The sequence below is a fragment of the Phascolarctos cinereus genome, unplaced genomic scaffold (assembly GCF_003287225.1).
Source record: "Phascolarctos cinereus isolate Bilbo 61053 unplaced genomic scaffold, phaCin_HiC Scaffold_726;HRSCAF=1367, whole genome shotgun sequence".
NCBI lineage: Eukaryota > Metazoa > Chordata > Mammalia > Diprotodontia > Phascolarctidae > Phascolarctos > Phascolarctos cinereus.
In genome coordinates, this window is record NW_027556098.1 from 274,707,714 (window position 1) to 274,721,449 (window position 13,736).

The following is a 13,736-nucleotide window of genomic DNA, read 5'->3' on the forward strand; positions in this document are numbered from 1 at the left end:
CCAGAAGAAAGCCCTCTCATTTAGCAGCTTTCCACAGCCTGGTAATGTAGCTGCCTAAATAATTAAGACTAACTCACACATGTCAAATTCAATGAGCCACATAGATTGAGAAATTGCCGCATTCCCAATTTCTTTTATTAATCAGGTTTTTTAAATTCCTTTTCTTGCTAATTTGCAAAAATCAGATGTCGTCAGTGAGTCTCCTGGTTACAATTTGGTAACATCTTTCGTAGTGTGTTCAGCCCTTGACATGCAAACCAAAGAAAATTGGATACCAGAACCCAAGTCAAACCACTACATAACCAGCTCTATTAGGGCAGGGACCAGGTCTTTGGTCATCTTTGCCACACCTCCAATAGATACCCAGCACTATACTCCCCACCCAATGGTTGGAAAATTTAATTAACCTGACCCAGTAAATTGGCATGTTTATAAGCAACAAGTGTAATAGAGTGGACATGGCCCTGGATTTCAAACCCAAGGACCTGGGTTTGAATCCCAACTCAGATGCTTATTACCTGTGTAACCATGGGTAAATCACTTCTCTCTGAACCTCAGGTTTCTCATTCATACAAAGAAAGTAAGCCTTGTCAACTATAAAACACTATGTCAGCCAGCCAATCAACAAGAAGTAACTTTGTGTTGGACACAAGGGGGGGGACAGGTGGGGGAATACAAAGACAAAATTATGAGTCATTAGAATCTCATGATAGGATTTCAGCATAGAGTCAGTTAGACCTGTTGCACATTTCCATAGCTATTAGGAATGAGCCCTTAGATCACCCAAAGCTCTAACTCCACTTATGCCCCCTCAAAATTCCCTGGGGAATTGGTGTCTCCCTCCTTTTCCTCAAAGCTGTTTGCTACAACTCCAGAGGATAAACTGAGATTGAGTCTCAAAAGCATTGCAGGGTCTCGTGCCCTTCTTTCATTTACTTTCTTCCTCCCTTGCTCCACTCTGGTGAGCTCTTTCTCTCTCTCTTTAATTAGAAGACGTTAGGATGTGCTTTAAGATGATCATAAAAAGCCAATGAAAAATATAATAGACATTGTCAGCAATTGTATCATTCTAATGACAAACAATACATATGCGATCATAATGGGATAGTTAACTAGGCTCATTGTCAGTGTGTTCAGGCTTTCATTGCAGTCTCTGTTGAGAGGCTATTGTTCCACTAAAACTCTGTGTGTTGCTTATACTTCCGCTTGCCCCTTCTAGGCAGTCTGGATTCTTGCCTCTTGAAGATGATGTTAGAAAGAATCCACAAATATAGTAAGTAAACATCAAAGGGGCTTTGATCCAGGCAGCCCTATACAGTACAGGATCCCCTAAAGAAAGGGCCAAGGCCTTGGATGAGAGAACTTAACATCGTCAATTTGGGTGCCTGAGATGGAGGTTTGTTTGAAGTGAGAGCGTGTTGGCTGTGCCTTCAGATGCGTCAACGTGCTGGGAAAAAAAAAAAAAAAGAAAGAAAGAAAGACGTGAGTGCCTTTAGAAAAGCCACACTTAGATCTGCTTCTCTGCTCTTTACTGATAGTCAATAAGCCCCTTTAAAGAATCAAGAGATCAAAGCTAGTGACCTCCCCGGGCCATGGTATCCTGCCACTGCAAGCCCTGAATTTCCTTTCTCTGGGGCAAGAGCCCCCAAGTTTGATTTAGCTGTCTGTCACGGGCCCTGCTCTCCCTTTCATCCTGCTACCGGTGCAGTGAGGGCCCGGTGGGGAGGAGGTCCCAGCAGGTGCCCGCCCTGACCATGGTTTAAGAGCTGAAACACAGCCCAAATCAAGATCCGGTCTGGAGGGGGAAGCAACCATGGCTCAGCACTCAGTGCACTTTTTTTCTTCTTCTCAAAGAGTCCTGTCTAGAGAGCAGCTTGATCCCCAGAGAGGTTTAGGAGAGAAGCCTGGGAGAAAGCTGGAAAAAGGTGATGAGGTGAGGCCATTAGAAGGCTTCTGATTGGAAAAAGCACTGGACTTGGGAATCAGGAGACCTAGGTTCAAGTCTCAGGGAAATAATACCACTTGAACTGTGGACCTCACAGAGTTATTGTTATTATCCTCTAAAGTATGCTGTGACATGCCATAGAAGTATGAGAAGGTGCAATCCTCTTGTTGTTCTATGACCTGATTATTTGGGCCAGTCACCTAGCTTCTGTCATCTATGACTTTTTGACCTAAGGACAGGAGGTGATTTCTAGTGGTTAAAGCAGTGTCACCTCTTATCCTTGGCTCCAGGCCAAGGTTGGTGGTGCCACCATAAAAAGGTTTTTTTCAAGAGGCAGCCATGTGGCATAGTGGATTAAAAAATAGACTCAGAGTCAAGAAGACCTGAGTTCAAATTCTGCCTCAGGCATAGCTGTGTACCCTAAATACAACTCTCTCAGCTTCATCTGTAAAATAGAGATAATAATAGCACCTAAAGTACTTCACAAGGTTGTTGTAGGAACCAAATAATCTTTGTAAAATGCTTTGCAAACCTGAAAGGATTACATAAATATTGTTGTTCAGTTGTTTCAGTCATGTTTCATGACCCCATTTGGAGTTTTCTTGGCAAAAATACTGGGGCAGTTTGCCATTTCCTTCTCCAGCTCATTTTATAGATGAGGAAACTGAGGCAGAGTTAAATGACTTGCCCAGGGTCACACAAGTAGTAAATGTCTGAAGCCAGATTTGACCTTGGGAAGATGAGTCTTCCTGACTCTGGCACTCTATCCACTGAGCCACCTACCTGACAACGTAAACATTTGTTATTATTATTTACTTTAAAAATATGTGCTAGTTTACATAACAGCGTACATCAAATTGACACAACACTAGCCACTTTGTGCTGTTCGACTTTTTAAAATCTCTGTCCAATCTCCCTAACTAGATTGTGAGCCACTCAAGGGCAGGAAATCTGTCTTAATACAATTTTGTATCCTCAGTACTTTGACACATGTTGGTGACAATGACTGATTATGTGTGCTGTGAACAATGTGAAGATGTCTAGAATTTTCCCCAGATCTTAAAGCTTTCCCCACACACACCAAGTGTTAAGTCCTTTGGCCTTCATGCCTTTGTGTCTCTAATCCGTGTCCTTTTCTGCATGATGGTATCAAACTTCTGCTCATCCTCCTGTTTCTCTCTGCACCCTAAAAAAATCTGCTAACCTCTGATTTGACACTACTGAGTTCCCCTTCTGAATCTGGTAGAGATAACCCACTATGTGAACAGCTGTTGATTGGAATCTGGACTCTGCTTTGTTAATACTCGGCTGCATTCTGGGCCATAACTTTAAAGGAAAGGTGATAAAGGACTCAGAGAATATAGGAGTAGGTATGTGCTACAAAAAAAAAAAAAAGGACATATTTCCCCTGAAGACTTCTCCCTGGAGTATCCAGGAAAAGGAGTCCTACCCCAACTGCCTTGAGATGGCCCTCTGCCCCTCACATATATAGCTCAGTGCCCAAAGATATGGTTTTTTCATTACTCATTCTTGACTCATCCAACCATGTGCTTCCTTCCAGAACTTGGGCTCCAGAAGAGAGGATGCTGTCTGGTGCTGGGGTACATGTCCAAGGAAAAGTTCCGGAGGATGAATGAAGGTCAGTGAAGGCCTAACTGTCCCCCTGAGGGAGTCATTGGGAGGGAAAGGATTATGTTCCAGAAATAACAGATGACTGACCATGGGCAAATTATGTAACCTTTCTGAGCCTTCATTTCATCTGAAAAATACTTAGTCTGTCTCAGGGTTGTCATAAGGAAATTGCTTTGAAACCTTAAAGCACTATATGAGTATGAATGATTATTATTATTACTCTTAATAATAATGCTTATAAAAGAAACAGAGGGAACCTAGGGACTCCTAGAGAGAAAATAATGGACTGTTTGTTCACCATGATGGTTTGAGAAGAACACTGTATTTGGAATAAGAGGACCAGGTTCAAATCCTAACTCTATTATTTATCACATATGACCCAGGCAAGCTACTTTCCCCTCTGAACCTCAGTTTCCTCATCTGTAAAAATGAAGATGTAATACTACCTACCTCAATAGCCTTGTTATAAGGAAAATTTTTCATAAACCTTAAAGCCTTATGGAAATGTGAGCTATTGTTTTGTGTTTTTTTTTTCAGTCATACTTCCTAATATTTCTGAAGTTAGTCTTTTCTTGTACTCATTTTCTTTACCATTATTTCTCTGTCCTTCCTCCTTTAGTTCCATTCAGTATCTGCTTTGAACTCAGGCCATTTTCAGTTCACTATCTTTTTTTCCACTGCCTATTCCTATCCAATTCTATATCCATCCTGCCTTTCTTCTTCATTCATTCACATTTGATGAGTAACTGTGGAGTGAACAGCACAGTGTGGGGCACTTTAGAAGGAAAAAAAGAGGAAGAAGGCACATTGTCCTTGCCCTTGAGAACTTTACAACTAAACTTCATGCCATTTTCTCAGTTCTCCAATAACCCCAAATGTTTAAACCATAAAAGGTTTTTTAGAGCTGGGGGATGACCTTGGACATCACCTAGTATCACCCTCACACTGCTTCTAATTTAAGCCCACCAGCCATTTCACCTTTGCCTTGTTCTGGGCTCTCTCCACAGATGGTCTGAATCACAGGAGAGCTGGGAAAGTGATTTCTGGGAGGCCTGTGAGATGAGGTGTGGGTGGCTTGGAGAGACAGAAGGAGTGCTCTTACTTATGGCCACACTGCAATAAAGAAGCATTCACTTTAGTCTTCTGCCATCTGTCTCCACACTGCTAATAACCTACTCTATCAGATGTCACAGACTGTTTGTTAGGATTCAAAAAAGGATAAACAATAACTGGGGATGTCATTTATTCATTAAAATCAGACAAATGAAGTCTTCTCTTACCACTAGCTTTGTTTTTTCTGAGCAAGCCCTCCCCCCACTAACCAAGAATCCCTTGTGAGGAAGGAATGGGGGGACTCCAAAGGCTCCTTCTGACCCAGTTACAGGAAAAGGAAAAAGGAAGGAGAGGATAGCACAACCATACTATCTCTGTGGCCCCAGACTTTGAGTAGTTCCATCTCCATAATTCCTTAAAGGGTCTCCTCTGGTCTATGAACTGGTGGTGCTGTCCATGGTGTTGAAAGTGCCTATCATACTTTTCACACACTGTGGAACAGGTGCAGCTAAACGCAGACAAGTGAAGAGACCTAGATGTCATGAGCAGCACTGGGATTTGAACTCTCTGCCACTGAGCTCTAATCTCATACTAGATGGGCACTAATCCATGCATCCAGGCCCCAGAGAAATCAGACTATAAACCTGATGAGAAAGTGAATCATCTCCCACTTTTTTTCTGCTCCCTCTGTGTGTGCTATATAGGACATTGGGATTTAGAGCTATAAGGGGCCAAAAGATAGTCTAATACAATCCTACAATTTTAAAGACAAGGAAAATGAGACCACAGAAGTCGATTAGAAATATAGGCAGGATTGGGACACAGGTCTTTCAATGTCAAATCAGTGCTCTTTCCACAGTTACTTCATCCCATTGCTACATCCTCTAGGAACAATACTGGAGGACTCCTGACTACCTCATGTCTAGGGTCTCACCCTAGTCAAGTAGGTCAGAATAGCACACTTCTAACATATATAGAAAGTAGATGGTTTTATTTATGTGTAACCCTTTGTGTATAACCACCCTTTATGTATAACCAACTCTACATTAGCATAGAGTAAGTTAAGATGAGGGAGTAAGACATTTGGGATATCCATAATAGCAAAAGTTCACAGATCTCTTTGCATGCATATGTCATACAGAATCATAAATATCAAAGTTTCAAGGGATCTCACAGCTACCACACATACACACACACAGAGGAAAACTGCGCAGAACACAGAGGACCCTTGTAGAATGATGTTGAGGTTTCAGTTAACAACTAAAGGACTGGATGAGAACAGATTTTAAGCAGGAGATAGGCATCCTGAGAGACTCAGGAGACATGGCTCCCAGATAGGGAGAAAGTCAGTGATGAGATAGAATCCTCAGTACCTCCCTACCCTATTCCATCTTTAAATAGCCCTGTCACCCTATCATTTTCTCAAGTCCAATTTTCAAACATTTTCCCCTTTTTTCTGAAACTCCTAATTCCAGACTTTTCTATGTCTTCTGGTTGTTCAGTTGTTTTCAGTTGTGTCCAACTCTTTGGGACCCTATTTGGGGTTTTCTTGGCAAAGATACTGGAGTAGTTTGCCATTTCCTTCTCTAGCTCATTTTACAGATAAGGTACTAAGGCAAATAGGGTTAAGTGACTTGCCTGGAGTCATACAGCTAATAAGTATCTGAGGCTGGATTTGAAATCATGAAGATGAGTCTTCCTGATTCTAAGCTCTATCTACTGTGCCACCTAGATACCCTACTATGTCTACAGATAAGAAAAGGCGTCTGCAGGCAAAGGGAAGTTGTTTTTATAGTTTGTAATTATCTTGTACTAGTACCTAGAATAATTATGACTCCTGCATATTAATAATTGAGTGGCATCATAGCCATGACATATATCAAAAAGGAACAAAAAGCATTTGCTCCATTTATATGATACAATACAATACCTTGGTATAACTGAACAATTAGAAAATAATAAAAATAATTATTTTTCTCCCAACACTGAAATTAGTGAGATATAAGAACAATTAGCTGCTTCTTCCATTGAAGATAAGGTGGTGATAATTTTGTTTGCAATTTAGAATAAATATAAAAGACCCACTTGAGCTACACTAAAGCTTGTTTGTTTGGCTTAACGGTATCTAATGGGGGCTCTGTCACAGGGGAAAACCTGTCTTTGGTTTCATTTGTTTCCCTGTTAATTTGATATCTTTTTATCTCCTCTCCCCTCCCCCTTCCACACCAAAAAATAACAATAATAATTTAAGAAGGAGCAAGAGGGAAATAATGAATGAATGGGAGCTTTATAGATCCAGGGTTTATCATAAGCTACAGTAATCGCAATTGGAGCTGTTAAACTACACAAAACAATAAAAAGAAAATGCTATCCAAAGATCGTTTAAAGAGGCATGTGATAGTCAATGCAAGGTTTACTCTACTGGGGAGTATTTAATAGCTTCTTCATTGAATCTGCAGCCTTTATAAGAATAGAGGTTGAAGGTGGGTTGACACTCAGTGTGTCTCTCTATGTATGTATATATGTGTTTTCATTTCTTGGTTTTTAACTCCAATTTATCCAAAGTAAACCAGGCTTAGAACAGAAATATGAGCAGAGAAGAATTGGAGAAGTGAAGACAGGAAAGACTGAGCAGGAGACAAAGTAAAAGTAAGAGAGGAGGAAGCTAAGGCTAAATAGGAATATAGAAGAAAGTAATGCGGTTAGGTTTGTCCAAGGTACCTTCAGGGCCTTTAAATCATACTACCTTAAATAGGACCTATTAGAAGGGGATTCCTTGTGTGTTAACTAATTCCACAGACCTTACCCCACTTCCAGTTTCCAGGCTTCCTCCCATACCAATGTTAATATTGCAAACCAGAGTGCCAAATCCATACCTGAGGAGATACGACACAGATGGTTCAGTAAATGGAAAGAGCTAGTAGTAAAGGCAGTGATCCATGGTGAGGGTCGAAGAGGGAGGTTTTCCTTATGCCCAAAGATTCTCCCTTCCTGGCCCAGACAGCAGGTGAACCCTGCTTCTCTGCCCACTCCTCTTCAAAACTTCACTGTTTCTGTTGAAGGCACCACCATCATCCTTCCAATATCCCAGGCCCCTGAGAGGGGAGAAAAGAGGCCAGATATGAAAGGTATTGTGGAAACAGAAATAACAAGATTTGGTAACTAATTGTACATGGCGGGTCAGGGACACTTGGTTGGTCGGTTGGTTGTTGGCCTTCGTTCTTGAAGAGGACAGAAATGACATTACTATATTGGAATCAAGGTACAATGTGTCTGACTGTGGCTGTTCAGACCAATATTAGCTCAGAAGGCTCCACCACAAATCAGGCACAAACAGTCCATATGAACATTTGGAGTGGAGGTATCTCTAAATTTGGGAAACTCATGTTTCTTTTGAGCTACTGAAATTCAGCTTCACTCATAGAGCATAGGACCTTCTTTAATCTGGGCACGCCATGCTGGGAGTCAGGGATGATAAAAATTTACTTGTATTTTCTGGAATATTGGAAGGATGACAGTATCTTCAATAGAAGAGTCAGAAGTTTAGACGATAAGAGGAATTAGGTGCAAAGATAATGAGTTCAGTTTTAGATATGTTGAATTGGAGATGTCTCCAGGAAATCCAGTTTGGAATGTTTAATAGGCAATTGTTGCTAATGGAGCTGAAGCTCAGGGAGGAGACTGAATCTTGACAGACTTAATATGGATAAAATATGGATACTTGTTTTTCATCTGCATAGAAGTGCTTAGATGCATGAGATAAGATAAGAACCAAGAGTAGTCATAACACAGAGAGAGAGAGAGAGAGACTGAGAGAGAGAGAGAGAGAGAGAGGAAAGTAGAGAACATACAAGAAGAGAAGGTGGTAAATAGCATCAAATGAAGCCAATAGGTTGTGAAGGATGATAACTGAGAAAAGATACTTAGTAATTAAAGTTGTGTCCAACTCTTCATAAACCCATTTTGGGGTTTTCTTGGCAAAGATACTGGAGCGGGTTTTCCATTTCCTGCTCCAGCTTATTTTAACAGATGAGGAAACTGAAGTAAAAGGGTTAAGTGATTTACCCAGGATCACAGAGCTAGTAAATATCTGAAGCCATATTTGAACTCAGGAAGATGGGTTTTCCTGACCCCAGGCCGGGCCCTCTGTGCACTGTGGCGCCACCTAGTGCCCGTAACTTTGAAGAGAGCAGTTTCATTTGAGGAACTAGGAAGCCAGATTGCAAAGGATTGAGAAATTAACGAGAGGAGAAGAAATGAAGGCAGTGAGTAGTATGAAAAGGGTTTTTTTCCTTTTTAAGATACATTGTATTTATTTAATTAAATGTTTCTAAGTTACATGTAAAAAAATTTTAACATTCGTTTTTTAAAACTTTGAGTTTCAGATTTTCTCTCTTCCTCTTTTGTCCCTTCCCCTTGAGAAGGCAAGTATTATGATATCAAGTATACATAGGAAGTTGTGTAAAACATATTTCTATATTAGCTATGTTGCAAAAAATAAACAAGAAAAAACAAGAAATAGAAAGTTTAGAAAGTATATTAATATTTGCATTTAGAGTTCATCCCATCTCTCTCTTGTAGTGGATAGCATTTTTCATCATGAGTCCTTTGGAATTGTCTTGAATCACTGACTTGATCAGAATAGCTAAGGTATAGAGAGTGTTTTCAAGGCTTTTGGATAATAAAAGAGGGAAAGAATATAGGACAATAGCTTGAGAGGATGGTAGTATCTAGCAAAGGTTTTTATAAGGATGGCGTAAACAAGCATATTTGAAGAAAGCAAAGAAATTTTTAAAAGATAAAGAGAGGATGATGATTAGGAAGAGGGGGTGATTAAAGGTACAATCTCTGGAGAAAATGGGAGGATATCAAGCGTATACACAAAGGGGTTGGCCTTGGAAAGGAGGACAATCTCTTTATCAGAGACTAGAGGAAAAGAGAAGAGAGTGAAAAATGTTGTTAAAGAGTTTTAAGATGAGAACAGAGGAAGAGGGAAGTCACATCAAATAACCTCTATTTTCTCAGTAAAGTAAGAAGTAAGATTCTCAGCTGAGAGAGGAGGGAAGAGATGTTATGGGAAGCTCAGGAAGAGAAGGTTTAGAATGGCTTCTGTGGGGAAATAAGGGATAAATTAGGGAGGAATAAAGGCACTACCATGCTGCAGGAGGACCCAGTTGAGGTAGGATAATTTGACTTCATAATTTACCCCGTTAGTAGAGTTGTGAGACTTCCTCCAGCAATATTCAGTAGTTTATGGATAGAAGCAAGGGAGATAGATAATGGGAATAATCTGGGACTCAGGTTTGGTGAGAGGTGAGTGGCTATAGAATGTAGGAGTAAGGGATTAGAGAGAAGAGGATAGGGTAGGGTTGAAAGGATTATATACTTTGTGGACTGGGGAGGGTAGAAAGTGAAATTAGGGTGGGTGTAATGGCCTGAAAGTAACTGTGTAGTGTAGAGGTTGGAGAGATTGATAAGAGTGAAGGTTTAGGACCTGTGAGATATAAGGAGCAGTGGAATGATAGGAGGCTATGGACAGATAGGGCAATGCCAGGGTTTCTCATTAGGGAAGTGGAACACTTATGAGATAAGATCTAGTGTGTGACCATCCCTATCTAATCTGAGGTGAGTGAAGGACTAGGTCATGAGATTTAAGGAGACTGAGGAATTCCAAGGTTAGACAGTGTAATTGCATGTATGTAAGTATTAAAATATGTAAGGTGCTCAGTAAACTTTACAATACAATTTTAATATAGGCTGTTTTTACTCACAAACCTAAAAGACAGCTCCCTGTGAGATATTATTTGAATGATTTCCTCTCCCACACCCCCACCCCAACAGTTTTCCTCTCTGGTTCTCTATGATGCTTTAAATTCCCACCACTAGAGAGACTCAGTTCATTATATTTCAATAAATTAAATACCTATCATGTATAAGGGCAGCTATGTGGCACAGTGGAGAGAGTACGAGGCCTGGAGTCAGGAAGACTCATCTTTCTAAAGTTAAAATCTGGCCTTAGACACTTACTAGCTGTGTGACCTTGGACAAGTCACTTTACCCTGTTTGCCTCAGTTTCCTCATCTGTAAAGTGAGATTGAGAAGGAAATGGAAAACACTCCAGTATCTTTGTCAAGAAAACCCTAAATGGGGACACAAAGAATCAGATACAACAGAAAAAACAACTGAACAACAAAACTAAGTGCAAGACACTGAGCTAGACACTATGAATACGAAAAGCATACAATCTTCATTCCTTTGGTTTCTCATTGTCTCCAGAAGGCCTCTTCAAACACGTACCTTACTTGGAAGGGAAGAAAAGGAAAGGGTACATGAACATTAAAATAATACCTCAAATTTATACCATACTTTAAGTTCTATAAAGTGTTTTCCTTGTAACAATCCTGTGAATTTTATCATCATCCCATTTTATAACTAAATAAACTGAGTCTCAGAAAAGCAAAGTGATGTTTTCATGTTCACACAATTAATATTGGGAGTAGGACTCAAATCCAGGACTTTGTACCTCAATTACAAGCACTCTTCATAATACTTTCCCTCATATATTAGTTAATCTGTCTGTCACCTTGAATAGGATAAAGAACAAAATTCTGAAGGTGTACGATACTGAATAAGTAAGTCTTGATGGAGGACAGAAATCAAGATAGGGCTGGATCACGGCCCTGCCCAGGCAGGGCAGGCTATGAGGAGGGGGCCTGGGCACCTAAGGTATCCTGTTCTCAGCTCTGTTGACTGGATAGCCAGGAAATGGAAAGAGAGTGAGCAATCCAACCTCTCTTAAGGCTGTCAGAGATTCCAGGTTACAGGGGGTGCCCTTCCCCACTTTCTGCAAGGCAGAGAGGGGTGAAATGCCAACACTGTCTCTCCATTTCTCAAGTAGCAGGGAGGATTCAGCTCAGTGCTCTCTTCCTTTCAGCACTGTGGTGGGAAAGCAGATATGCCCTCCAGCCTTGTCACTTTCATCTTCCAGGGAAGAAACAATTGCAAGTGATTAGGAGAGGCATCTCCTAGGCCGCTACGGATATGAGAGCTTTGTTCTTTATCTGACGAAGATGTTTCAGAGACAGAGCCGACTGGCTGGAGCGCCTCTCTCCGCCATCTCAGTAGGAGGAAGGGGGCTAAAAAGGCTAGTGTGTCAGTTAAATGAGCAAGCCCTGAATCTCAGGAGGATGTCCAGAAAGGACTCTCCATTAAATGCACCCCCTCTCCCCACTGAGAGAGTTTTGTAGGCTTAAAAAACAATCATAAGCTAAGGATAGCCTCCTAAACTACACTGTCTCCAAAGTCAAGGCCAAGTGTCTACTGGGTCCCTGTAAACAGATTCAACAAACTTTCAACAGCCACTTATGATAAGCCTACAATATAGGAAGTTGTCACCCTCTTTGGACCAGTTAGGAGGGAACCTGGGCATGATTTCATGGTGACAGGCAGTTGGTTATAAAAACTGTTAACAAAATGCTCTAGAAATGTAAGTACCTGAGAGTCCTCAGCAGCCCATAAATGTCATGTGACATAAGTTAGGTGACCCTACCTGGCTCTTTGTCACTTTCCCCATCCATTAAAATAGATATGGTACTCCCTTTTTCTCTTGCCCTTCTCTATGGAGTGTGGTAGACAATGGAGTCAAACCATGAGTAACATGCTATGGGGGGGATGCTGAACTGGAAGGCAAACCACTTGAACTCTGCCTGGTCCCAGGTCTGCCACCAACTCACTGTGTGACTTTTGAGCAACTCGCTTCACCTCTCTGGGTCTCGGTTTAGTAAAAGGGTTAGTTTAGATGGTTTCCAAATTTCCTTCCAACTCTAAAATTCATCTATCCAAAAAGACTTTCCTGCTTTCCCCTTTTATGTCTTGAAGTGCTTTGAGATCATCAAAAGTGGGGCTGTGTGGCATCAGAAAGCCTAGGAACTTAAATGCTCAGTGACCCTAGAAGCTGGATCCATGTTTCCTAGGTCTTTGAAGCTAATATAAGAGTGACAGAGTCTATAGAGATTCATGATTCAGCTCCACAGTCAGCTGTAGTCAGGGTGGTACTACCCCAGAGGATGCCAAAGCAGCCTTTGCCCAGTGGCCTAAGAAGCCATCTGTACTTTTCCAGGGAAAAGGAATGATGCCAGATAGGAAACTGGGCCTAGCATCCTGATATAGTGGGAATGTGCCTGGCTCCTCTGTGGTGTTTGTCCCATACTGACTGTAGCAGCCACCACAATCCTGACTTATGGCCAAGGGTCTACAATCATTTTCTCAAGACCATTCCTCACTCCTTTTCTGAGCCCCCGGGATGTTGGCTAATACTGCCATTTTGTTAGCTGGGGCCTTTTTGGTGCATTTTTCTTATTTCATTTTTCTTGCTGATGTGTTTTCCTCCTCTGGGGCTGCATAGTGGGTTATTTGTATTACACTCCTGTTTATTATTTATGGTGAGACTCCAATTTCCAGGGCACTTTATGATCGTTATTTAATTCACACAGCACCCGGGAATGACAGACCTACCATTTCCATTCTCCTTCCTTGGTGTAATGGAGCTTTCCAATTGTTCATTCCTTGTTCCCTTTCTAGCCCCTTTCCTGCAGCTGGTATTCCTGATTGGTCCAGGAGCTTCTTTTTTCTATCTCAGAGCAGACTGAGTTAGTACCCTCCAAAAAATGGAGGAATAACTTAAAGGATCAATAATCAGATCAGAGCTGAAGCTAACAAGATGAAATATAACAGGAATAAGTGTAACGCCTGCACACAGGTTCAAAACTCAACTATATGGATATGGGATAGGGAAGTTGGGAATGATTCGAAAACAGTCAAGGGTGGCTCAGTGCCAGGCCTAGAGTCAAGAAAACGGGAGTTTAAATCTGGCTCAGACATGTACTAGCTGTGTGACCCTGGGCAACTCACTTAACCCTGTTTGCTTCAGTTTCCTCATCTGTAAAATGAGCTACAGAAGGAAATGGCAACCCAGTATATTTGCCAAGAAAACCCCCAAAAAAGTCACAAAGAGTCAAAATGACTAAAACAACTAAACAACAACCCTGTGGGGAAAAAAAAGACCTAGGGATTTTAGTGGGCTGTAATACCAATGTGAGCCAGCAGT

The 13,736-nt window shown here is 41.2% G+C and overlaps 1 protein-coding gene across 1 annotated transcript in view; it reads left to right on the forward strand.

The window, feature by feature from the left end:
- LOC110202304 (kin of IRRE-like protein 3) overlaps positions 1 to 13,736 on the forward strand; it is a 621,665-nt gene that overhangs the window by 559,366 nt on the left and 48,563 nt on the right. The window contains exon 3 of the mRNA XM_020978322.2: positions 3,507 to 3,584. Coding sequence (XP_020833981.2) covers positions 3,507 to 3,584 — 78 coding nt within the window. The remainder of the gene's footprint in view (positions 1 to 3,506; positions 3,585 to 13,736) is intronic.